Below are 27,031 nucleotides of genomic sequence, written 5' to 3'. Positions count from 1 at the left end.
AAGTACAATTGTGAGTTATTCTTTACTTTACTGGAGTATTTTCAGTACTTTAACTTCTACTCGGAGGAAAATATTGTACTTTTAGTCGCTTAGACGCTGGGAGCGTCTGTTGCGCAACATTCAATGTTATTTTCCGGTGGGACGTCATCGTCTCCCCCATTTTAGCCGACGAGATTGAATATCTTAAAGCGTGAATAACTCTTGATCTAAATCATTCCATCCAATTCTAAGAAAAGATTATGTGTTAGACGGCCCACCGCGGTCCCGTCGCTAGTCGCGTTAGAATGAATCATACCTGCCGTTGTTGTCGATCACATCGAGAGTGTTTTGGCTACATCAAGCTACTTCAGCCACATCCGGGATAGCATCCGGTCTCTCGCTGAATGTGCTGCGCTGCTATAAATCGCTGGGCGCTCTGATTTAATGGATTAAATAACCCCCGGGCGTTCGGGATGTTAAACATGCGAGTACTACTTCCATCACTGGTGGAAATGAGATTGTGTGCGTGCGAGAATGGGTGGAGGTGCGCGCGAGGCAGCCAGCAATGGGTAGAATGCTCCCAAAATGTCTCTGCGACACATCTAGGGGCTGCAATCTGCATTCAAAGATTTTGTCATTTGTCGTTTTGCCTGTCTGCTTCCTGATTGGTTACTGCGACTGGTTTTATTTCGACCAATGACAAAGCTTCTAGGAACATATTTGAATGCAGATTGCGGCCCCTAAATGTGTCACAGAGACTACATTTTGTGGGAGTGTTCTACCCATGTATTTATTCATTCATGTATTAATTGCTGGCTGTCTGAATACCAACAAAAAAAGGAAAGAAATTGGCATTACATTTTGACATATTATTGCTTATAGCAGCTTTAAATTATAAAAAAAGCATAAGATTTGGAAAATGTTGCCTTATATACAGGTTGTCTGTGTGGTCACATATACTGTATATAACTGCCGATAACTGGCATTAAGCTACTGAATTGGAAGAGTTATCATACCACAATATATACTAGAGACATGTAGGAATACAAAAATACATTTTACGGTCACCTTAGTGGTCACAATTCTGGAGATATAACGCAGCAGCTGGTAAATAATTGATTTGCATCAATTCTGAAGTGGAAGTGGAAATGACTCGCATTGAAGTATTCACTGAACAGCTTGCCTGTATTACGAGAATTGGTTCACACTAGCGTGACACCAACATTTGTGAATGAACAACATGGACTCTATAATGTTAAAATCTGCAGAGATGAATCGATTTGGTTAATTGATTCATATATATTTTATATATAGTGTTAACCTCACTCTAAGGTTTTTTCTTGGATGTTGGAATATTGGAATATTCCCGGTCTATTCCCGGAATATTCCCGGTCTCCCTATACTCTTCCACTGAGGTGTTAGTGTGTGTTGGATTACCTACAGTAATACATGTTTCAATTCCCTGCAGTTTGACTTTCATATCATACTGAAATGACTGGAATCCATGCCAGTACATCAAAACGCACTATAAGGTATGCTATGGAAAAGGGTTGGCAGCAGTAATGTCAAGCACACTGTACTTTTCATCACCCGCCAGCTCCACTGTGCCAGTTCAGCACACTGCCACAGTATCCCTCACTCTCTCTCCCACACACACACACACACACACACACACGCACACACACACACACACACACACACACACACACACACACACACACACACACACACACACACACACACACCACCTGGTTCACACCCGCACGCTCCTGGTAGTGTACATAACATGTTGTCGTTTGTAATCACATCCAATCAGCCACCGCTTCCTCTCACAAGCATGTTCTCGTGTAAGCTAATGTATAATAATGTGTGTGTGCTCGCTAATCACTGTATTAGCATAATGCACATGCACCAAATCAATTAAAAAATAACCACACACCAACGTCAGGGGGCAGTTGAAACAGTAACGGCACAGCAACGATATCTCCTACCCATCGTTGCTGTCGGGTAGAAACCTTGTATCTCCATATATATATATATATTATTCTATATTATTCTTATTCTTATTCTGGGGGGGGGGGGCGCTAGCCCCTCCTATATTAATTTCAGCTATTGGTGTAGATTTCCGTCTTACACAAACATTTAAATCCCATTGACAATGATGTGCAATGATAAGAGCGCACCTCACTTCACACTGGGGTGATTTTCTTTTCTTTTTTGTTGTCTTGGTGCAACCACTCCAAGGAACAGCAATGTCCGTGTCAGCCTAACTATGTGACGTTAACCCACCTATGTGACTATGAGCACGAGTACCAGTAGGTACTATGACTATTAGTACCAGTAGGGGAGCTGTTGTGCCAGAAACAGAGAGAGAGAGAGAGAGTGCTGCACTGTTGCCTGGTCTGGGTGGGTTGGTCACCTTTGTGCATTGCAGCTCTCTGCCTGATGTTGCTGAGCTTCGCAGCAGCTACATTTACAGCAGATCGCCCCCCCCCCCCCACACACACACACACACACACACACACACACACACACACACACACATAACAACACACTCATACACCGAGGGCGGAGGAAACCATGCAGGGCGCCAACCTGCACATCGGGATCGATTATAGGCCTTCAGTGTGTTGCTCAAGGACAGTTCGACACTAACAATGGGCGAGCCCAGGATCAAACTGGGAAAGTGGGAACCTTCCGGTTGCCAAACCGCCACATGACAACACATGAGCATTGTGAAGCTGAAAGTGTTTGAGTGTCTCTTTGGATTGAACCGATGAAGAGTATAATTATCGGAGAGCTTCATGACCAAAATTAAACACACAATCCATTGGAAAAGACAAGTTCACTTTTCTTTTCTTTTCCTCCCCCATTTCCGCGAAAGGTCACAATGTTTCCACCCGACAACAAGCTGAATGCCGGACCGGTGTGTGTCGTCCCCCCCCCCCCCCTCACCTTTTAAAAAGCCATCAACGTAGATCCATATCTCACCCTCACGGACCCTGCCTGCCTGGCTGACCATACAATGGTGAACGATGGCGAGGGTTTACAGAAAGCTCACAGGCACGCACGCACAAACTCACACACACACACACACACACACACACACACACACACACACACACACACACACACACACACACAAGACAGACACACACACACACACACACACACACACACATCTGACACCTTTATGTCCCCGCAACAAAAGCCGGGGCCTTGGAACCCAGTGGTGACTGAGGCGGTTATTTCCGCACCCCTGCAGCACCTTGTCTCAAAAGGTGTTACTCTGTACACGACAGTAATTGGGTTTCTATGAAGCATCTGGCTCAAACATGCCACAGATTGCCTCTAATGGGGTCTCCATTGTAATGGCCAGAGAAAAATGTTTTTGGTTGCTGCAAAGCCTCTGTAGCCCCATTATTTTCCATAATGGCCGCTGAATTAAGGAGTGCAGTGTTTTAATAACAAACGTTGCTATGGCAGATTAAGTGCTGCGTGTCCAGTTATTATTCGTCCGCAACGCACTTAATAATCTGCACGGTTTGCTCCACTCATTGAGGAACAGGAATTAGATTAGTTTTGTTTAGTGGGTGAGTTCCAAGGCCTCATGGCAAACGGAGGAGATGAACGACCGAGTTTAGTACATTTACACACCTGTGATATACCAGTAACCAAGGGTCAAGTCTGCCAGCCCATGATTTACTCATTGGCTGCCAGACTTGACCCTCGCCAGATGGTGCTCCCTTCCGACGGCTGCAGCGGATGTTTTACTCTGAGGACCCCAAAGTTCACCCCACAGTGAACCCGAAGCAAAATTGCCTAAGCAATTCTTTTTTTGCTAAAACCATTTTTAAAGGTCATCCGAAGCATTAATATTGTAACCACGAGGGAGTGACATGTAATGAGCCGCTAACATTTTTGTAAATCTATCAATTTGCCTGCTGCAAAGCCCAGCGACCCCATATCCCCACTACCAACAACAGCTCTAATTTAGAATTTAGCACTGTTCAGACAGTCCTTATAGGGTTCTCCAACTGTCACTTGCGAGCAAACATTAGTTCATTGCCATTAGCTCGAAGACATTAGCTGGCTGCCATTAGCCATTAGCTGCCGTTTCCGGCTAAAGGTTCAATGCAACAACAGAGGCTCCCGTCTAAAGTGGCACACATCATGCTAACAAGGCTCAAACAGACTTTTCATCCATGGTGAGATAAACAGGCTATGACTTGCGATAGCTCAAAACTTTTATTCAAGGAGCATAAAAGTTAGACAGAAATGAGGTACGCCATCATCATCGTATATCATTTCTGTCTAACTTTTATGCTCCCTTGAATTAACGATGTACAAGTAGGGCTATACACTCACCCACTCACCATTAAAACGAACCCACCTCACCGCCAGCTCGGTGCTTCGTTTTGGTTTTCACCAAAGCGCTGTTCCAAGGTGTCGGACGAATACCAGTAAAGTGTGGCTCTTTTTTGTTTGCCTAAAATGGCTTGTTAGTATTCCAGCCCCTCCTAGGTGAAACCAAGGCCCAAGGGGCACAGCAGCCTCAAGCTGGAGCTAATTGCGTGCCTTTGTTTTCCTTGATGAATGTCGGCAATTGTGAATGTCCATTTTGGGTAAACCGGAGGACAAATGTAGGCTACTATTCTCCACTAGGTGTGTGGTGAATGGGGAAAGAACAATGAAAAGGCATTGATAATCATCTAAACAGCATATTTGAATATTAAACCGTCTCGTTTAAAGCTCTTATGGAAGCAGACACTGATCAAACACGGCACCACAATGTTTGTTTGTTTGTCATGTTTATTTCGAATATGCCAATAAACAGAACAATTCCTCGCATTTCACAATGAAAAACAATTAAAATAAAATAGTTAACAAAAAAAATAGCAAGAAGAAATAAAAGGAAAATTAAATAATAAAAAAATCCAAGCATATCCGAAAAGGAGTGAGAAGAAGTAAAAACGTATAAACTCCCACCCCTCTATAACTGAAATGACTTGCTGTATTCTGTGCCAGTTAAGCTGCTCTTCAAGAGTAATACTAGTATACATATAAATATATGAACACCCATATTCTTACACATACATCCATATTATACATATCCCAAGATATGTATAATGTAAAAATAATAACGTGTGTGTGTGTGTGTGTGTGTGTGTGTGTGTGTGTGTGTGTGTGTGTGTGTGTGTGTGTGTGTGTGTGTGTGTGTGTGTGTGTGTGTGTGTGTGTGTGTGTGTGTGTGTGTGTGTGTGTGTGTGTGTGTGTGTGTGTGTGTGTGTGTGTGTGTGTGTGTGTGTGTGTGTGTGTGTGTGTGTGTGTGTGTGTGTGTGCGTGCGTGTGTGTGTTTTCCTTTGTTGTTTCACCCCAGAGTGTGTTTCACCCAGTCTTAAGTTTGTGACTTCTCATGACATTACACACTGTGCAGCGGAATCGTATTGTGACAGTTGAAGTATTTTTGCCGCGCCAGCGTGTCACAGCCGATGCGTGTCTAGACCCATATGGAGTCTGAGTCATGTCACTGCGGGACAAGAAGCTAGACTTTCACTTGTCGTTAGCTGACCTGAGATCAGATTCTAAAAATGTCTTCTATACATCCTGACAGTTTTCATTCTGACCTGAGATCAGATTCTAAAAATGTCTTCTATGTCAGTCGCTCTTCGATTTTTCAAAAATAGCAGACCTACAAGCTCGTAGCGCGCCACTCGGTGGCGCGCTATGAGCTTGTAGGTCTGCTATTTTTCAATAGCTAAAGCACGACATGATGCTAACACCAAAATGGGTTCCCGCCCAAAATGGGTTAACTCACCGGTTCTCAACGCTTGGTCCGTGGACCACCAGGGGTCGAAAAAGGACCCTTACAGGCCTGTAACTCTGAAAGTCAAATTTGACCGTGTGGATTGGGGTACCAGGGATAAAGATGTCTATCGAATGCAGGTCCACACGTGGCCTAGTGCACATCAAACTGAGGTCGTTGAAATTGAAAAAGGTTGATGACCATTGCCTTGACCCAAAGCCATGGTAGCGCTGCTGAATGGAAAGCGTAAATGAACACATTATGTCTGGCTTTTATTATTTTATTTTTGTAAGATATTTTCAGGTAACAATTTTTCATGGCTCCTCTGGCGGCAGCCATGGCTGGAGAGACATTGTTGAAGTGGCACTAATTAAAATGTCGGTGTCCAAATGCGGAAGTATAGAGCGCTCTTCCGGGTGCTTCAAAGCGCCACTGCGCAGCTTCCATTGAAATGAATAGCGGGGGCGGGGCCTCTATCTTTCTAACTCTCTGTGCTCCCTCCCCAATGCAGGACGATCAAGGAGCACCTCGGGGAGCAGGAGGTGTCCATCTCCCTCGTCATCGAGTCCCTGGAGGAGGCCGACCTGGGAAACTACTCCTGCTATGTGGAGAACGGAAACGGACGGCGGCAGTCCAACATCCAGCTCGTCAAGAGAGGTGGGAGACGTGTGCACAACGCACGCACACTTGTTTATATTATATTATAACTCTTTTAGGATGGAAATGTTGTAATGTTTACGCCGGGGCTCCACTGCAGCCGCTGGGCGTCCGTCAGTGTCGCGTCAACACAGGGAATGGTCCCTTTTTAATCGACGAAGGGTGCTCCGCTGCGGACGGTTGCATCTGGAGAGCATCACCAATTCGCCCCGGTTCATTCTTTTTGACGCCGGGCAGAACACAACGCACTCAGTGGAGCCCTGGCGTTGTACTTGGTTGCATGTGGGTGTCACGATGCCACGAGAATAGCTGATCTACACAAGCTTAGAACGTGCCACGCTGCGACGCATCGTTAGCTTACAGATTGGCTATTTACGTTGCATAGCTGAGTACAATCAGGCATGATTCCATTCCTGACCTCTAGTCTTTTTCTCTACTCTTCCTTTCCTAATGTATAAGCCTAACTCTAAACAAGTCAACTCTAAACACACACCCACGCACGCATGACCACACACACACACACACACACACACACACACACACACACACACACACACACACACACACACACACACACACACATACACACACACACATAATGTACATATGCATCTTCACAGATGCTTCACAGCACTGATCCAGAATATGGCCCCTATTTGATTATTCACAGGTGCATTACATCAGACATTGACAGCTCTGTATACAGTACATCAAAGTATCTTGTGACGACTTATCCCCCCCCCCCCCCCTCTTTATAAATGGGACGCTTGAGCATGCTGTGTTGAGTGCAAGATGAAAAAAAAAAGTTCACTCATTCCTCAGGCGGCGTGCTGTAGAAGTGAATCGTATACCGAAGGCTGGGTGCAGTGCAAAGACTTTGATCAATACCTGTTCAACGGCGGTGTCTCTTTTCGGCAGCCCCGCCGGCAAAACACTGTCATTTAATGCCACCTGGCCTTTATACTTTGAGAACAGACTGGCGCTCTCTCTCCCGCTGCCAGGGAGCGAGCTGTTGGAAAGTACAAGGTGCAGGATCCAGGGACTGGAGTGGTCCGCCGCGGCCTCCAGGGAAGGGGTGGAGGGAGGAGGTGGCAGGTGGGTTATCTAGCCAACAAGGGAGAGTATAGGCAAGACATGCATCAAAGACTGAGGAACTATTAGGTGAAAAAAGTAAAAAACAGGCTTCACTTTTCGCATAGCCTACTTTCTCTTTTTCTATCTCTATCTCTCTCTCTCTCTCTCTCTCGCATGCACGCACGCACACACACACACACACACACACACACACGCACACGCACACGCACACACACACACACACGCACACGCACACGCACACGCACACACACACACACACTTCACCTTAGTTGACTAACAGTGCTCTTTCACTCAATCGATGCCTTTAAACCTTTAGCCACTAAAGATGCGTTAAGAAATACTGTTGCGGATTTCAAACTATTCTTCAACACAGCCCGACCTCTCTGTGACCTGGCTGTTTGCCTCTAGGAATCAATTCAGAGTCTTTCTTTTTAATTAGTTAAAGATACACAACGTTAGCGTAAATGTGTATATGAAGCGTGTCGCGAGGCGTGACAGACTATTATGGGGGGATCACTGACGGAGTCACTGACAGGTTTTGCAGGTTTTCATAGTAATTTGAGACGTTCCACAATAAATGCATACATATTGAAGATATATATATATATATATATATATATATATTATATGCATCTCTGAAGAGTAATATGATAAACAGTCGGATGTTTTCCCCATAAAAGATCCACAGAGGAAGAAGAGCAGACGGTGAACAAGGACGGCTAATCAACCAGAGCATGCAGGACTTAAATCACAAAGCACCTTCCTTCCACATGCAGCCATGTGGAAACCATTAGACCGGAAACCTTGTATGTCCAAAACAGTTCAGTTTTAACAGTGATGGGAAAAGTGCAAATGTCCTGCATTCTGAATTTACTCGAGTGTGTGTGCGTGTGGGTGCTTGCCCGTGCGTGTGTGTGTGTGTGTGTGTGTGTGTGTGTGTGTGTGTGTGCACGAGACCAACCAGAACACGTGTTTTCCACAAGAGAACCCAAACTGGACGGGTCCTTTATTGTATTCAGGCACGTGAGACATGCTATGATGCAGACTTCATGTTTTTGAACTGATGTTACTGATGGCCATTTAAATTGTGAACCTTTTCACTCGGCTCCGAGAACCTCTCAACCTCTCTCAGCGTTGTCATTTAAAGGGGACCGTATTATGCTAATTTCTAGCTATTGTGTTTTATTCTGGGATTCCACTGGAGTAGCTTTGTATGAGTCACAGTTCGAAAATGTCCTAATTTATGTGATACTGGCTTTTTATGCAGCCTTTCTTTTCAGCCTCTGTCTAAGGCAGTGGTTCTCAACTATGAGTCTGGACCCCCCACCCAGGCCCAGAGGTCCCCGGATGATCTATAGATTTCTAAAGTGAATAGCAGATCTAAGCAACCAAGTGACAAAACTTTTAAGACCTTTTTAATACCAATAATAAATAACGCCGTTAATTAACGTGTCAAAAGTAATCAACAAACTATTTTATAAAATATGATTAAAGATGTAGGAAAATGAAAAATATGTTTTTTTCACACTTTTGGACCATATCCGTGGTCATCATAATGGGCATACCAATCTCTGCTAAAACAATTTCCATTTTTTATATATTTTTATATAAAAGGTATTACTCGTTACTCCTTAATCAGCACGCTAAAATATTGATCTGAAAATGTTATAGGTTAGAAATCAGCCATGAGCTTTGCTGCCCGTCTCTCTGTGACAAACTGCACGCGCGTGCACTAGGCCAGTGGTTCCCAAAGTGGGGTCCGCGACGCACAGCCAGGGGGTCCGCGGAATAATTCTGATTCTTTTTTTCAAAAATGTTTTTTTTTGCCAGTGAATTATGGTATGTGTGATATGTGAGTTTGTTTAAAAAACACGCTATACTTCTCATTGCGTTTCCTGCTTGTGGATCTGCTGCTTTAATACTTTTTGTGACCCGGCAGTATGATCAAGGTGATCAAGGTAATTTACGAATTGGGATGAAAATAGGCCTAAGGCCATACAGCGAGCTATAAGGTGGGGGACAACTGGACAAGGGGAGAGGCGTGCATGATCTGACCAGGCAATGTGATGTGTACTGTCTGTGTGTGTGTGTGTGTGTGTGTGTGTGTGTGTGTGTGTGTGTGTGTGTGTGTGTGTGTGTGTGTGTGTGTGTGTGTGTGTGTGTGTGTGTGTCTGTGTGTGTGTGTGTGTGTGTGTGTGTGTGTGTGTGTGTGTGTGTGAGATAATAATAATAACTTTATTTATATAGCACCTTTCCAAAAACAAGTTTACAACGTGCTTTACAGATAATAATAGCAGTAAAATGCGTGCGTGCGTGCTCTGCCCTTTTATCTTCTCTACAACTATTTATTTCTCTCCTAGTCTGTCTGTCTGTCTGTCTCCTGAAGGACTAATAATATGCAGTTATTTCTCTCCTAGTCTGTCTGTCTGTCTCCTGAAGGACTAATAATATGCAGATGGTACAGAGAGCCCCATCATCAGATGTGTTGTAGTATGAATGTGGTCCATGCAGTGTCGTACGGTCCCCGCAAGTTAATTTCTCTTAATCGGTCCCATCGCACCGCTGCCACCATATGGGCGCCAGGCGGAGAAGAATTGGTCTCCTCCTCCGCTTGTAATCGCTGATGCTTGGAGGAACAGCTGGCCTGTTATACACTGTCCACATATCTGAGCTACAGGGCCAGAGAGAGGCCTGGCTGACTGAATCTTCTGTTAACCACTTAAACCCCATTATGGCTGAGCGGAGTCCCTCAGGGTGCTATAATAGTGACCTTTCCGTTTTCCTGTTACAGTGGGGAAAGCTTTCGCTGAAAAAAGTGTAAATGGCTGCTTAGATGTGCTATTCAGTGGTGGAAAGTAACTAAGTAGGGTGCATTTACTAAGTAGCTACAATGTAGGGGTATTTGTCCTTTACTTGAGTAATTTTAATTTCCAAAATTTTACTCCACTATACATCTCAGTGGCAAATATTGTACTTCACTCCACTACAATTATTTGAAAACATTAGTTACTTTGTAGATTTAGATTATTATTACAAAACATACATTAACCACTTCAGCCCATACATTTCAAGCTCACAATGTGTCGCATCGCAACGCATTGTGAGCTTGTAGATCTGCTATTTTCAAAAGATTTGTATACATTTGAAAACTTGAAATGGGACATTCTTCATAATTAGTACTGTTACTTTTGGTACTTTAAGTACATTTCTGTCCATACTTTTGTATTTTTACTTGAGTGCATTTTAAATTCCGGACTATTCCGGAGTATTTCTAAAAACAAAGAACAGAACAGAACAGCAGATGAATGTGGAAGGAAGGGAGGGATAGGAGGGCGTATTGGATGAATGAATGTCACACGTTGAAGAAGACGAGTTGACGGCTCAGGTGAAAATGGAAGAACAGAACAGAAAGGAGTTTACTCCTTTCTGTGTGTTCTGTGTGTGTGTGTGTGTGTGTGTGTGTGTGTGTGTGTGTGTGTGTGTGTGTGTGTGTGTGTGTGTGCGTGTGCGTGTGTGCGCGTGAGCGCATGAAGGTCACGGCCGGACAGCCGTGATGAAGCGCCCACGGCCGTCGCTCGTTAGCCCGCTGAGAACATCATCCCTCATCACGGGAGCTGTCGGCCCGATGGGCCGCGCACCGTGCCCCGCATCACCCGCCCTAACCAGGTTAAATGTCCGTCCCTGATGGATGGCGATGGCCCCGCGCGCGCTCTGCACACTGTGTGTGTGTGTGTGTGTGTGTGTGTATTAGCAAATCTACAGTACAATCTCACAACACGTGGCATTGCAACGCATTGTGAGATTGTAGATACATTTTCCACAATTTTGTGACAAAGTGGGCATTCATTTACAATTATTTTTTTTAAGATACAAGGTTCCTGCCTTGACAGCTGTGTGTCTGTGTGTGAGTGTGAGTGTGTGCGTGCGTGCCTGCATGCCTGCGTGCGCACATATGTGCGAGGTGCAGCCCTTCCGTAGTCAGACATTAGTCAACCAACGAAGGCTGACCACACAGATTTTGCGAGGCGTAGCGAAGGCAAGCCAAGGGGTCGCAAATCTAAGAAGAGACCCCTGCGTTCGCCGGTATAGGAAACCCCTTTACCCCACAGGCTGAGAGAGGAAACCCCTTTACCCCACAGGCTGAAAGAGGAAACCCCTTTACCCCACAGGCTGAAAGAGGAAACCCCTTTACCCCACAGGCTGAAAGAGGAAACACCTTTACCCCACAGGCTGAAAGAGGAAACCCATTTACCCCACAGGCTGAAAGAGGACACCCCTTTACCCCACAGGCTGAAAGAGTGGGAAGCAGATCAGAAGGGGATGAGGACGATGCACGCGACTGTCTGCACAAGTTAAGCAGCGCGGCCGCTGATGGCCGGAAGTGTCACCCGCTGTCGCGTGACATCAGTTCAGCGTCCCGTGTCATTAGCTCTTTGTCCCCACGCCGTGACAGCCCCACTGGCCTGAGGTGTCAATCCGTCGTCCCAGAGTCGCTATAGTCCCTCGTAGACGGGAGTCAACATGCTGTCATCTGAGCTATTTTTGGCGGCCTACGCCTAATCTTTATTCATCCATGCCGCATGGACATCAGGCCGTTTCCAACCCCGCGTGAGGGGGGTTGGAACATAGAGATATTTCAAGACGGCTCCGATCCAGAGAAGGTGGGGAACCACTGCTGAACATGAGATTAATACAATTTAGATCAATGGTCAATCCCCACCACTACACCCTATTTTTCATGACTAGAACTTTTAAACAAAATGCCAAAGTCCATCATCTCTTCAGGGGCAGGACATGTCTCAATTCGTCCAAGTTTCATGACAATCTACCCATAAAAAAAGGGGGGGGGGGAGTTTTGCAAGGAACACGTTATTCCAACCAGTTCCTTCCAGTTACCTTTCCCCTCCATCAGGCACCCCGGCTAGTTTAGAGACCAGGAGTAGGCTACTGCATGTTTTGTGTGAGGGTGCGTACCCTAAGAGACACGGGGAGAACAATGCAAACTTCTTTACGTTTTGAGAAGATATACAAAATTCCAAAACAACCAACAGCAACACAGTGTGAAATTGGAGCAGGCCAAGAGAGTATGTGCAGTGCTAGTGTGTAGGGTATTTGTCAGGCCTGGCTGCAGACGGCTTGTCGGGGAGCTGGTGGTATCGAGGCTACCGCTGGCTGGCTGGCGGGCAATGACGGATGACAGGGAGAGAGTGGACCACTTCGATCCGCTGATCCGTGCAACCGGCTTTAGCTAATGGCCACAAGCTCTGACTGCTCTCTCTCTCTCTCACACACACACACACCCACACACACACACACACACACACACATACAGTACACACACACGTTTATATCACTATAGTTATGAGGACATGAACATTTCAACGTGAACAAAGTGAATATCATTTTTATGTCAATGTTTGTCAATTGTTTTTCCACCGTAAACCCTAAAGCCGAAAATAGCAGATCTACAAGCCTGCAGTGCGTACTAGTGTGACGCATTATGAGCTTGTAAATTGGCTATTTCCGGTATACCATGCAGACCGGTGTGTAACTAAGCATACTCCATCTCCAAACCCCTAAACATAACGTCTACATGTCTTAATATTTTTGTCTAAATTCACAATTTAAAATTGAAACTTTGTTCCAGACACACAGGGGGTCCATGGAGTACATGCAAGTCATTGACATCAAACATAACAAATAACACAATGAAAAAATGATCCATAGAGAGCCTCACGTGTGCTCTCGTGAGGACCCTTACAATTATAGTAATACAATTGCACATGCACAGCTACACGCAACACACCCTGTCCTGGCTGGCACTATATACTGTAGTAACCCCCTCGCACACACACACACTCACCTCTGCCGCTGCGTGATGTAGACTCAGCATGGGGGTGTCAGTGGGAAGCTGTCAGACGCCGCAGTTCCAGTACATCACGTTGTCTCAGTGCATCTGTTAACGTTCCATTACACTCCAGCGGCCCCCGCCTTGTTTCTTATAGCCTCCCGTTTCGGTTTGATTGTTGATTTTGATATTTTCTGTGTGTTCGTAGTATACTCCCGGTGACCACTCAGTTCTCGTGGAATTGTATGAATTGTTTGATTGTCATAATATCATGTACACAGCTTGCGAAGCAAAACAAAATGTTTTGATTTGTGTTTCCCTCTTGGAAAACTTGGATTCATTCTGTCTTGATGTCAACACAGTACTAACTGAGAGAGGACACATTTCACTGTTGACTAATATGAATATCCCCCAAATAAAACAAGACTGGCTCCGATAGCATTATTATACGACGGGAAGTTCCGACCAAGCCATCAGATTGATTGAAATATGGGCTCAAATAGCAAGCCTCACAGCACACCTAGCCGTTCTCAAATTAAACTAATAAACATATAAAAGCTGTGCATGCTGACCAGACGGAGTGGCTGGCAGTTTGCATGGGACGTTTCTGGCATATATCTTTTTTATTAATTTCTATCCAATATCTTAATTACAATGGGATTTTGTTTTGTGTTTAGTGTCTTTGTGTTTAGTTTGGTAAACGTTGTCAGTGGACTGGCTGGGTAAACTAGTGACTCAGAACCCATTGTGCACTTCCAGAATAAAAGAGATGACACTTGCAGAAAGGTTGTCATTTTGAGAGTGGAATTCCCCCACAATTTTATGTTTTATTTTGACGGTAACAATATTACACTCGAGGGTGGCTTCTTCAGTGATGCTTTTCACATACGATTATCAGCTCTGCTCAGGAGGCGGTGGCACTACTAACCCTGATAGTTCAGGGTTAGTTGAAATCATCGTATCTAGGTTTCAATTAAAATGAAAATATTTCCTTCCATTTAATTCCACCATGTCCTCCTCCTTTCCTGCCTTTCACCCCCCCCTCTCTCTCTCTCTCTCTCTCCCCACCTCTCCATACTGTAGCAGAGTTGATGTACACGGTGGAGCTGGCAGGGGGTCTGGGGGCCATCTTGCTGCTGCTGATCTGCACGGTGACGCTCTACAAGTGCTACCGCATCGAGCTCATGCTCTTCTACAGGAACCACTTTGGCAGCGAGGACCTGGACGGAGGTAACGTCAAGCTTTTTGACATCTTGATCGTCATCTTATAATTATTGGCTGCTAGGTGTGGTATAAAGCACTGTTTCCCAAAAACACGGTCAGGACCCATTTGAGGGTCGCTGACATATTTTTGTATGGGTGCCTTTATTTTTTGTATATATATATTATTTCAAAACATTTTCCCAAAATAAGAAATTTCCATGAAATAAAAAACAAATTCAATGATTTTTTCCCCCAGTAACTTCATGAAGAAATAAAAGAAAAATCAAAGAAATCATATCTATTAGAAAGATGTAGTAGTGAAAATAGCTGATCTACAATCTCACAATCTCTGAGCTTGTACAGTAGATCTGCTATTTTCACTAGTTTGGTAAAAATATTATAATTATAAATTAATATTTTGGGTCAATAGCTAAAACGTTTGGGAACCACTTGTATGGAGGGTATATTATGTGCATGCATAGAGTGAGTGGCAAATCCAGTTGCAAAGTGAGTTTAACGTTGTTTAATGCAATCAGATAGGACTTTTCTGTTTGGATGTACAGTATGGGCTGTAAGAAAGTCATTTTCTTACCACTCAGGGCTAACTAAAGTATTGCTGCATAACTTCCAGGTATGATGATGATGTCACGTGCATATCATTGCGAACACAGTGATTGCGAACGCAGTGACCACTAACTATGAGACCCTGCAGATCATGTCTGTGTGTCTGTCTGTCCCGCTGTAACACCACCCTCCCGCCACCAGAGGGCGCAGCTGTATCACACACAAAACACACACACACACACACACACACACACAAACACTGCGTTCGCTTCCCACATTTGCACGCCTTACTTGTCTATAATAGCCATGTAATATAGCATGGCATTGGCTATGAATCTTTGTACAGTTAACTTCTGTATCACTCTGTGCGCTATGAAAACAGAAGGTGTAACGGCGTGACTGTGGAAGTATTGAAAAAAGGTTAAAATGGTAAATGAATTCAACTTCAAAGTCTAGGTCCGTGAAAAGTTCTCTTCCATTATTAGAATTCTCTTCCATTATTAGAATCTTGACAAATCTTGACAAAAAGCTGCATAATACCGTATGTGAACGTTGCATAGCAACCTGCCTTGTGTGTGCGCGCAGGCTGCTCGGATACATTATTATCGTTATGAAACTGTTATTGCAAAGGGTTATAATTGGAACATGGACGTGTGTATGATTTTGATACTGCCATTTTGGTAAGTGTTTTATAAAAGCATGAACTCACAACCCGGCCTGTCGTGAGTTATCGCTTAATAATAATAATAATACATTTTATTTATATGGCGCCTTTCAGGTCACTCAAGGTCGCCTAACAAAACAGAAAAGAAATACAATACAATAAAGTACCGCCTGCTTACACAGGCGGTAATGACATATACATTATGCAATGCACCTGTGTATTAATGCATGTACACAGGAGGCACTGTAATAGTATACATTATGCATCGTACTTGTTTGTATCATACTTGTTTGTATCGTACTGGTTTGTGTTATGTAGGTACATAGAAGGATGAGGAGGTAATATTATATGCATCATACTTGGTTCTTGGATCTACAAAGGAGATATTATATCGGGTGGAAACGTTAACGTACGTCCAAAACCGTTACCTTTCAGAACAGGTAAATAAGGAAACCTGCGTTCCAACGTGGTTATTATTTAAGTCACAAAGCTCTTTTTAATACTTCCCCATGGTTACATTTTTATAAAACCCTCAGACACAATGAACCACTTTCAAAAGATTTCCGAAGCATAAAAAATAGCTGATCTACAAGCTCACACAACGTGTCGCAAGCTTGTAGATCGGCTATTTTGTGTACGCGGCACGCTTGCACGATGAGGTAGGGAATGCATTCATGAATCATCTGCAACGACATTATGCATACAGCACTTGTTTTTGTGTTTGTGTTGTTGATTGTTTTGTGTGCACACATAGGCGCTAATGGGGGCTAAACGGGGTGATTGTTGCGGGCACGCAGATAATCATTAACCCATTCTGACCTGAGATCAGATTCATACGAGGTTTCCACTGGACACACACTGGTCTGATTAACCCATTCTGACCTGAGATCAGATTCTAAAAATGTTCAGTCGTTCTTCGATTTTTCAAAAATAGCAGACCTACAAGCTCGTAGCGCGCCACTCGGTGGCGCGCTATGAGCTTGTAGATCTGCTATTTTTCAATAGCTAAAGCATAACATGATGCTAACACCAAAATGGGTTCCCGTTCAGAATGGGTTAAATATTAAATTTCCAAACGCTTGTATAATGTCATGTTAAACCGGTCGAATGTGAGGTGAGGTGAGGTAAGCGAAAACAAAACAGTAAGTTGATGCTATATCCAGGGCTGCACATAAGCGGTGCGCCAGCGCGCATGCGTCGTCGAAATTCAAAATGCGCTGTCAGTCAAGCGCCGGGAAGCGCTTCCAACAGCCGGGGCCGCCTAGAATGATTATTATGGCCAGAATTCTATAGTAAATTCTGTGGCGAGAGCATTTCCCACCAACTGCCACTCAAAGTGGCTACTGGCCAATCACAGCACGTCTTGCACAAGTGCACTGGCCATTGTGGCCAATCACAGCGCCTCCTTACTCAAAAGGGGGAGGATTCCAAGCTGCGTTCTGCTGGGAGGAGGGCGGTTGACAGGAGGACAGGAGAGTTTACTACTGAGAAAACCTGACACAAATAGTTTCGTCTTCTCCGTTTCAGATAGCAAACTACTGTAGTCCCCGGAGTAAAAGGGCATGCTTTGGATGCTTTGCACTCTTCCCATTTGCCGCTGTGCTTGTGTTTGTTTTCCGATGGTCACGGCTCAAAAGTTTGGGAACTGTGGAGGAGCTGTTGACTGGAGAACATGCAAACTGGCTCTATAAATCCAGCTGTTACACCACTGACCGTGTCTCCTTGAACATCTATCAATAATGTTACTGTATCATGCAAACCCAGCCGCAACACCGAGTGGCGCGCTACGAGCTTGTAGGTCTGCTATTTTTGAAAAATCGAAGAGCGACTGACATAGAAGACATTTTTAGAATCTGATCTCAGGTCAGAATGAAAACTGTCAGGATGTAGAAGACATTTTTAGAATCTGATCTCAGGTCAGAATGTTTAGGTTAAGCGATCTGAACCCGGGTTCTCCCCCCGCACTGCAAGTTCTACCGCACTTGCAAGGTGGAAATCCCCGGCTTGGCCTGCAGGGGGAAATATTGTGCGGTTAGTAGCGAACTACTTTTCATCCAGTAGGTGTCCTACTTAGCAGACACCACCAGGGCGTCCAAAGGAGGAGTAGGGAGACCTCCTCCAACCACAGCAGACGTGCTAAAGTTATATTCTACTACCAAGTGTTTTCAAACAAGATTTTTGGGGAAAGGAACTGGTTGGAATAACGTGTTCCTTCCATGCGCTACGTCCAACCAGGGAAACTCCCCCTGTCAGGTGTAAAGGAGCAACTTGGACACTCAGGCATGAAGGAAGCATGAGTTCAAGTCCGTTGCTCTCCCCTTGTCCCCCATATATGGGGACTAGGTTGGTGGAGGGTGTGTAGAGCCCAGGATCACATTAGATGATTGACACAAGGGTGAAAAATGGGTTACAAAAAATATATTAAAAAAAAAATATATATATATATATATTTGGCTGCTATTGTAGCATTCGAACTTTCCAGGACTAGAAAGCCTGCCGTTCCTATTAGCATGGGGGCGGGTGGAGGGTGTTCGTTCGGAGAGGCTGAAGTCCAAGCGTCGCCAACCCACCAGGAGAACGAGAGAGCGAAGGATATTAGACAACTGGAGGCACAAGGCAAAGAGTGATGGAGAGTTCTTAGTGTTTTTAAGGAAGAAAAAGTCTCTCTATCCTTCTGCTGCCGACACTCCTGCCCCAAGGCCTGTTTCACTGTGATGGATGCTATACTGTACATCACACTTTTCAATGAAGAGTGACACCTCATCTACACGGGCAAGGAGTGAGCGTTCCAACAGCAATGTTGTGTGAAATACAGACATGGAGCGTCGGCCATTGCGTTGCAACATAGCCTGAACCAATCAAATAATTAATAGTAGCGTCTAGATGTCAACCAATAAAAGTGTTTGCGGCACTCGGATAGAGACTCTGCGAGTGAATATAGGAGGGGTGGACGACGTCGCTGAACGCTCGCCGTATGTCGGGACAGTCTAATTGAAAAACGTGTTCTAATGAGATTTCATCGTTCGCTCGCTCGCTCGCATGACTGGCAGTGTAGAAGATGAGGTGTCATTACTGTTACTCCGGGCTGCCTTACATGTACTCCAGTACTGTGCCATTTTTGTGGTACTTTCACAGTTTTACAGTTTTTGTATTATGTCCATTTCTCTAATATTTATATACTTTGTATTTTTTCCTGCAATTATCTGAAAACTTGAGAAATTAGACATTCTGCATAATAATGAGACCCTTTACTTTAGCTTCTTTTAAGTATATATTGATATACTTGATATACTACTAGTACATGTATTACTTTTGCCCTTTCACTCAAGTCACAATTTCAACACAGGAGTATTTCTACATTATGTTTTATTGCTATTTTCAGAACAAAATGGAAGTAGGCCTACGTCTTCCAATCCTCAAATCATAAAAGTAGACGCTAAGAAGGAGAATAATATAAGTATATAAGTAAATTAAATAAATAAAACGTGTCATTCCTTGAGCTTATAATGCCAAACGGCGATTGTCTCCTTTAATTGCGGCAGCCGGAGTGAGCGCTCGGCGGAGGGGAAAAAGATTGTCAATTTGTTCTGGGATATAAAGAGGGATCAGGTTCAATAAAACACACACAGCGCACTGCCTCCACACAGCTCTCTGGAGACAGACAGACGGACACCACACCACCACCTAGCCTCCACACCACCACCACACTGCCTCCACACAGCTCTCTGGAGACAGACAGACGGACACCACACCACCACCTAGCCTCCACACCACCACCTAGCCTCCATACAGCTCTCTGGAGACAGACAGACGGACGGACACCACCACCTAGCCTCCACACCACCACCTAGCCTCCATACAGCTCTCTGGAGACAGACAGACGGACGGACACCACCACCTAGCCTCCACACCACCACCTAGCCTCCACACAGCTCTCTGGAGACAGACAGACGGACGGACACCACCACCTAGCCTCCACACCACCACCCCACTGCCTCCACACAGCTCTCTGGAGACAGACAGACAGACGGACACCACACCACCACCTAGCCTCCAAACCACCACCACACGTTTTAAAGTATTTCATTGAATTTTCCACAAGATATCAGTATAGATAAGTATCAGTGTAGATCTGCTATTTTTCAATAGCTAAAGCACGACATGATGCTAATAACACCAAAATGGGTTCCCGCCCAAAATGGGTTAACTTTTTGTGTTTCTTCGTAAGTGAATGGCCCACTTGACCACACTGTGTACAGCGTCACACGTGAGCATGAGAAGTAGCGGATATGCATGCTCTGCTCGCGCTGCGTTTTGAGCTCGTCAATCTGCTGCTTTTGGCGGTTTCGAATTTGAATCCTGAAAAAGTGGCATTTTCTGCCTGGACGTGTGAGCTTTCTCCCCGACAGAGGCCATATATACTCCATTAGATCACTGCCGCCCGCCACCTCCTCGCCCACGGGCCACGTACCACGCACGCACTTGGATGTGTGCACTCACATAACATATCAACAATGAATATACAATACAAATGAATAGAGTGTCTGTCTATTACAGAGAGAAGTAATTGCAGACACACAGACAGCATAGATAGATGGATAGATACAGTAGATAACATGAGACAGGCAGACGAGACGAGACACATTTTCCACTGACTATAGAACGGTTTAGTGGCAGTATGAACAGAGATCTCATCTCTATGGTAACCACGGCACAGAAAAACAAGCGGTGGATGCTTTGAGAAATCAGGTGCTAGCTCCCCCGCGTCTCCTCTCCTCAGTTCATCAGCACAAGCCATTACACCTCCGTTTTTGATTAAGGAACAGCAATGTCCGCGTTCACCTATGTGTTCACCCACCTATGTGACGTTAATGAGCACCAGTATGTACCAGTAGGGGTGCTGTAGGGGCGCTTTTGTGCCAGAAACGGAGAGAGAGAGAGAGAGAGCTGCACTGTTGCCTGCTAATGAGAGAGAGAGAGAGAGAGAGAGAGAGAGAGGAGGGCGGGGGGGGGGGGGGGTCTCTCTCTGTTCTTTTCTATTGAGACATTTAGATCCTATAGGTTGGACACAGCCTTTGACACGATCCTGTCTCTGGTTTGACATGATCATTTCTCCCCTGAGCAAGCAGGTATGGTCTATTTATAGCTCAGTGGTAAAAAAAAAAACTAAAACATTGAAATGCAGAAATATTACTTTGGAAACAAAAATGTGTGTCCCAAATTGGGAAAATAGTATGCAATACCTGTTGTCACAGCACCCGTTTTAACATTGTGTGCCCATATATGGAGATCTCTGTATCTGTCTGTCTGCCTGTGTCTGAAGAGTGCAAACTGACTGAAAAGTGGACTGGTTAACCCATTTTGGGCGGGAACCCCTTTTGGTGTTTGAAACATTATGTTGTAATTTAGCTGTTGAAAAATAGCAGATCTACAAGCTCATAGCGCGCCACCGAGTGGCGCGCTACGAGCTTGTAGGTCTGCTATTTCAGAAAACTGGAGAAAATGTTGAGGTCAGTCCAGAAGGGGTTAAGTAATCAAATGGCAAGGGACACGTACAGTCGTACACTTTGTTCCTTATTTTTTTGGTAATCAATCACTTACAAGTTCAAACAGCTAATTTACATAATACTAAGGTTAGTAAAAACGGACCGCATCAGAAATGTGGACCTCTATGGGGACCTATACCACGGGTCACGGACAAAGTCAGAGAGAGAGAAGGATGAGGCTGGCAGGGCACTGCGTCAGGCACCCAGAACTTGAGGCAAGTAAATTGACCCTATGGGAGCCAACCCAGGGCAAAGCCAGTATGGGAAAGAAGCGTACCACCTATGTAGACGTGCTGCGGCGCGACAGCTTGGCTGACAACACTGCAGAGCTCAAGAACCTGATGTTGGATAGGACATTGTGGAGGGCAGCGATTCAGGAATCCCGAGTTGGTGTTGGCTAGACCTCACTCTCCCAGCAACTAGTTTAGGTATTTTTTCCCCCAGTACATGAAATGATTGAGAAATGCATGGGCCCCTGCTCCCACGTGCCTTTTTAGCCTTCGTCGCTGTGCGTGCGTCACGTTCCTACTGTACTGGAATTGCATGGCCTCCATTAAAGAAAAGAAACAACCAGAGAAATAACCGCAGAACGGATATGTGGATTCCCGTGAAACTCTGTGTCAGTGAAGAGAGATGACCCGAAGAGATGAATGGGTTTTTGGGTGGAAGCGGTCAGAGGTTGAGAAAAGGTTCGCAATCCGCAAGGGATGTCGGCCAGGGCAAGCTTTGCACTCCCCCAGGTGTGTTTGCTTCGTGTGCTTTTTCAACCGCACGGCAACACAGACAAACGACTCGAGTAGTAATGGAATTGTTCACTCATCGATCGTGTTCCTGACTTACATAAAGACTTTGTTTCAGTCTTAATTTGAGATACATTTTGTCTAAGAGAAATCAATGATATGTTCTGGAGTTTTATACTGTCGTTTATGTTGAAGGCATAGTTATGGTAACTTTGCCCTGTGGTTACATAAAGCAAAACTCTCTCTCTCTCTCTCTCTCTCTCTCTCTCTCTCTTCCCCCAACACAACACATCGTTGGATAATTCATTTTGCCTTTGCGGTATTTATGTAACATGATAATGTATGTATATTTCTGTTCGTAAATCATTATGCTAATGACGTGTCATGTTTTTCCGAACATTCTGCAAAGCTATATATTCTCAAATGGTCTGATTTTCATCAAAGCTCTTTCTTGCAGTTTTGGGGAATTGACACAATTGACAATTAGTAGTGAATCATTTTATTGATATGAGGACAGTCAAATAGTGGAAGAATAAATTAAAATAAATGAACAACAGCTATTAAATATCGTCTCTGTCAGGAGGAAACCTCATACAGGTACAGTATGTCCAATGCTGTTACTTTTCATGATTTACATTTAAAAATATCAAAGGTAGCAGATCTACAAGCTCGAAACGTGTTGCAAACCTTTTTTTTTAATGTATTTTGTGTGATGCTGTAGAATGGTCAAGCAGGGAGTAGATTTACCAAAAACACTGCCTGCCTGACATCAATGATATAATTAAAGATCCCGACGTCGGGAATGTGGTATTGACCTTTAGTCTGTTAAATATGGCTGTGAATCTTTGGGTGTCCCATGATTCGATTTGATTCCGATTATTGGCGTCACGATGCGATTCAAAATCGATAAAAATTCGATTCAATACTACAATACATGTAGTGCTGACTAGTACTGACTACAGTAACTTGAAAATGACTGAAGACATGATGTTTACTGTGATTAGGGTAAGCTTACATTTCATATCACAAACTTTCGATTTTTGGAAATTATGAATCGATTTTTAATCCTAATTCGAATCGATTTTTTTTACACCCCTACTCTTCCAAAATAGCAATAATACACGTTGTGAGCTTGTAGATGAGATTGTACATTTAAAATGATAAATAACCTTGCTCCAACTGTCCTCCGACTCAGACGACCCCCCCCCTCCCCCTCTCCCCACGTTGCTACCGGCCCCCACTTTAATTTCACCAGTGGTCAGGTGTATCACATCTTCTTAAATAGCTCTTGATAGCTCCCGTCTCCTTCCATGAGAGAGCTATGGGAGGGACGGAGACGGAGATAGGTTCAGTCAGGTCCATTTTCAATGTCTCTCACATTACCCCTCCCCCTAAAGTTATCAAATTAATAGCTGCTTCTTCTCCTACTGAAATGCATTAGATTAAATTACAGAGGTGTCGGCCAGCCAGGTCGTCTTCCGGGCTATACAAGTGGTGAGGAAATGTGCTGTGATGCCGAGACTGAGGTGATTTCTGGATGACGTTGTACAGGGCTGGACTGGGACAAAAAATCGCCCCGGTCATTTTCGCGCGAATTTGGCCCAGACCGGCCCACCACAACCAGCACGCAGATAGTCTACCGCCCGCTCCGTCGAGGCACACACAAACACAGTAAACAAGCCCTAATAACACCACTTTTACAGAACAACATAAACCAACAGACAACTACACAACCCTTTGTTGCTCTCACAAGAATGATACTGGCAAAAGGATTGATACAATACAGTGAAATTATCATGGCCCGAACTGGTCCGTGGGACCACTGGGACCTTTCCCGGTGGCCTATTGGCCTGCCTGCCTGTCAATTTATTTTATTTTTATTCTTTTATCATATCATAACGGTCGTGGCCCAACGGGAATATGCCTGATGGCCAGTCCTGTGGCCAGTCCACCCTCTGACGTATGTAATAGACCCCAGAGGAAAGAGAGATACACTGGAGAGAGAGAGAGAGAGAGAGAGAGAGAGAGACAGACAGACAGACAGACAGACAGACAGACGTATAACATTTTAATTCCACAAACCACGGAGTGTACACAAAAACAAAAAAAAAATTAAGTCTTTGAACTCAGTTTGCACAAGTTGGACACTTGTGCAAACTGAGTTCAAAGACTTAATTCCCTTCTCTCCCTCCCATTTGGGTTTCCTCTCGTGCCGATGCAACTGAAGCGTGGCGCTGCGTAGCTCCTTGCACAACAGGTGGTCCACTGTAATGGAGAACGGCCAAGGGTGGATTGCGTTGCAACCCAGAGGTAATGAAGAGTAGAATGCCACAGCCCCGTCCCCCATCCTGTATAACCCTAGGGAGATAGACAGAGAGAAAGAGAGAGAGAGAGACATGGAGAGACAGGCCTGCTGTTCGACTCTCCTCCCAGCGGACTCCCGCTCTCTCTCTCTCCCGTTTCCCTGCAGCGTTCCCGGGATTCCCCGCGGTGCTGTAGTGTTCAAAACGTTACAGCGCGGGGAAGGAATAGTCTGGTGTAGCAAAGCCGCTCGGGCTGCCTTTCAGTTCAGCCGCCAATCAAGTCCTTCGTGGACAGCGAAAGCGATGTTGTGGTGGTGCTATACAGTATGCCCATTTCTTTCCCGGTGGGCTGTTTGATTGATTGATTGATTGATTGATTGATTGATTGATTGATTGAATACTGAATTAACAGATTAACAGACAAAAAAATGCACAGGAAAGTAAAGTTCAATACAATATCTGCTATATTCCCAAGAAAGCCTATTGCTTATTTCCATTGGGGTCCTTCATATTCAATTCATCTGTGTTGGCCGGCTAGCATTAGCCCTGCAGTGGCTGGACAGCCTTTATCGTGTCTTTGCTTTTGCCATTAATGTGAATACAAACACCCCACTTTGTCCAGCTGTGTGCAGGACAGTTGTCCTTCACCGACCAAGACAGCAGGCTACACATCCAAAACCGTCTGTCAGTATTGATTGATTGATTGATTATTATCTATGGGGGTCCATGGCACAAAACGTTTTCGGATGGAGGTCTGCCGGACAAATACATTTTAATTTGGGGGTCCTCACAAATTTGCATCGTGGCTACGTTTGCTCCCTCAGCAGCACCTCTGTAATGTTGGTGTGTGCTCTTCTTTCCTGCCTGTTAATTAAGGGGTCCTTCACATAAAGACATTTGAGAACCCATGATAAATTGCTCTCCCTCCCCCCCCCCCCCCCCCCCCTCTCTCCCTGGCAGATAACAAGGACTACGACGCCTACCTGTCCTACACCAAGGTGGACCCAGACCAGTGGAGCCAGGAGACCTGCGAGGAGGAGCGCTTTGCCCTGGAGATCCTCCCTGACGTCCTGGAGAAGCACTATGGGTATAAACTCTTCATTCCAGACAGGGACTTGATCCCGACAGGAAGTAAGCCCTCCTCTCTCTCATGGCCATCTTGAAAAAAAAAGAGTGTGTCCAATGTGTTTTTGTCGCTGGCTGTTCGGTGTTGTCGTGGAGTTGGTCCCGTTCGTCGCTGGCTTTTGTTTGGCTGCCTTTGGTCGTGGCGTTCTGCATCTTTGTGTTGTTTGTGTTTTGTAACAGTGGCCCTCGAAGTTATAAGCATTTATTTTTCCCATTTCTCTCCACGATTCTAAGTCTTAAGTCCCCCGCACGTATTTCTGTGTGGATCGTAGTGACTCACCTGCCAGCGAGGAGCCAACACCGGGAGGACGTAGTCGTAGTGCCTTCTTTCCTACTCCTCCTGTCCAACACTCGCCGCTGACAGGTTCCGCTCCAGCTCGTAGGAGTACGTGCAGTGACAAAAATCACCCTCCCTCCCCCAAACACGGGCCAAATGGACCCCGTTATGGTCCAGTTGGTTCCATTTGTACAGTTTCACAGTTACAGACTTGTAAGAGTCGATTTGGAACCCCCTCCAGGAACCGTGAGAGTCACTGAAACCCACTTTGAGAACCACTGGTGTCACTGACTGAGGCCCTAGAATAGAACCGAGAGGCTTTGATTCCAAACAAACGTTTTGTTTGGGTGCATGTATGTCTCAAGGAGACCTTTGGACGTGTAGTTATGAGCTCTTTTCTACTGCAAGAACTATAACCATGGCTGTGGCTTCTTATCTTAATGTATTTAACATTCCAGTGGTGGAAAGTAACTAAGTTCTGTACTTAAGTATTACTTTACTGGAGTATTTCCCATGTTCTATACTATATTACTCCAATACAATTATTTGAAAATGTAGTTTCTAGTTATATTGTAGATTTTGATTATTATTACAAAACATACATTTACCACTTCAGCCCCTTTTAAACTTTGGCTATTTTCAAAAAATATATATAGATTTTAATTGTAGACATGATACCCTTTCTGCACAATTAGTACTTTTACTTTGGGTGCTGGTGAATAATTCCAAGCAGGCAGCCAGTCAGAAAGTACAAATTAACTGCTTGAAAGACGAGTAATTATAGAAGTAGAAATTAAGGATGATGATTCACCTTTTACAGTCTGGCTCTGTGGGCTTCTGGGAGTCGTTTGGTTTTTTTAACTGATACTATACTATTGAGACCCATAATAAATCATGCATGAAGTCTATTACTTTAAATAGAAGCCATACATATGTACTCCGCAATGTAACAGTCAGAGGGAGATTTAATTAGTTGTCTTAGGGGTAATTAGTAGAAATCAAGCCTATAATTATGTGGGCCCGATCCGGCTCCATAAAACACTTTTAACTGCATGAAGCCCTTTGTTACTATCCCTACTGTGCAAGTTAGAGAACTCTTGATGCATGGACATGTATGCATGTTTTAAGTACACTACAGTGTTATGTCTAATGGCGTCCCCTTTGGCACGTACGCGCTGTGCTCTGATCGTCAGATGATGTATATACTTGCCGTTCCTACTATTC

At 44.6% G+C, this 27,031-nt stretch overlaps 1 protein-coding gene across 1 annotated transcript in view; it reads left to right on the top strand.

The window, feature by feature from the left end:
- The window catches only part of LOC308311992 (interleukin-1 receptor accessory protein-like 1), a 414,337-nt gene that overhangs the window by 378,523 nt on the left and 8,783 nt on the right, over positions 1-27,031 (top strand). The window contains exons 8-10 of the mRNA XM_080758824.1: positions 6,297-6,442; positions 14,469-14,615; positions 25,366-25,536. Of these exons, the coding sequence (XP_080614950.1) occupies positions 6,297-6,442; positions 14,469-14,615; positions 25,366-25,536 (464 nt within the window). The remainder of the gene's footprint in view (positions 1-6,296; positions 6,443-14,468; positions 14,616-25,365; positions 25,537-27,031) is intronic.

This window comes from Protomyctophum bolini (genome assembly GCF_963924005.1).
Source record: "Protomyctophum bolini genome assembly, chromosome: 24".
Lineage (NCBI taxonomy): Eukaryota > Metazoa > Chordata > Actinopteri > Myctophiformes > Myctophidae > Protomyctophum > Protomyctophum bolini.
Note: the sequence above shows the minus strand (reverse complement) of the source record. Positions and strands in the feature narration are given on the sequence as shown.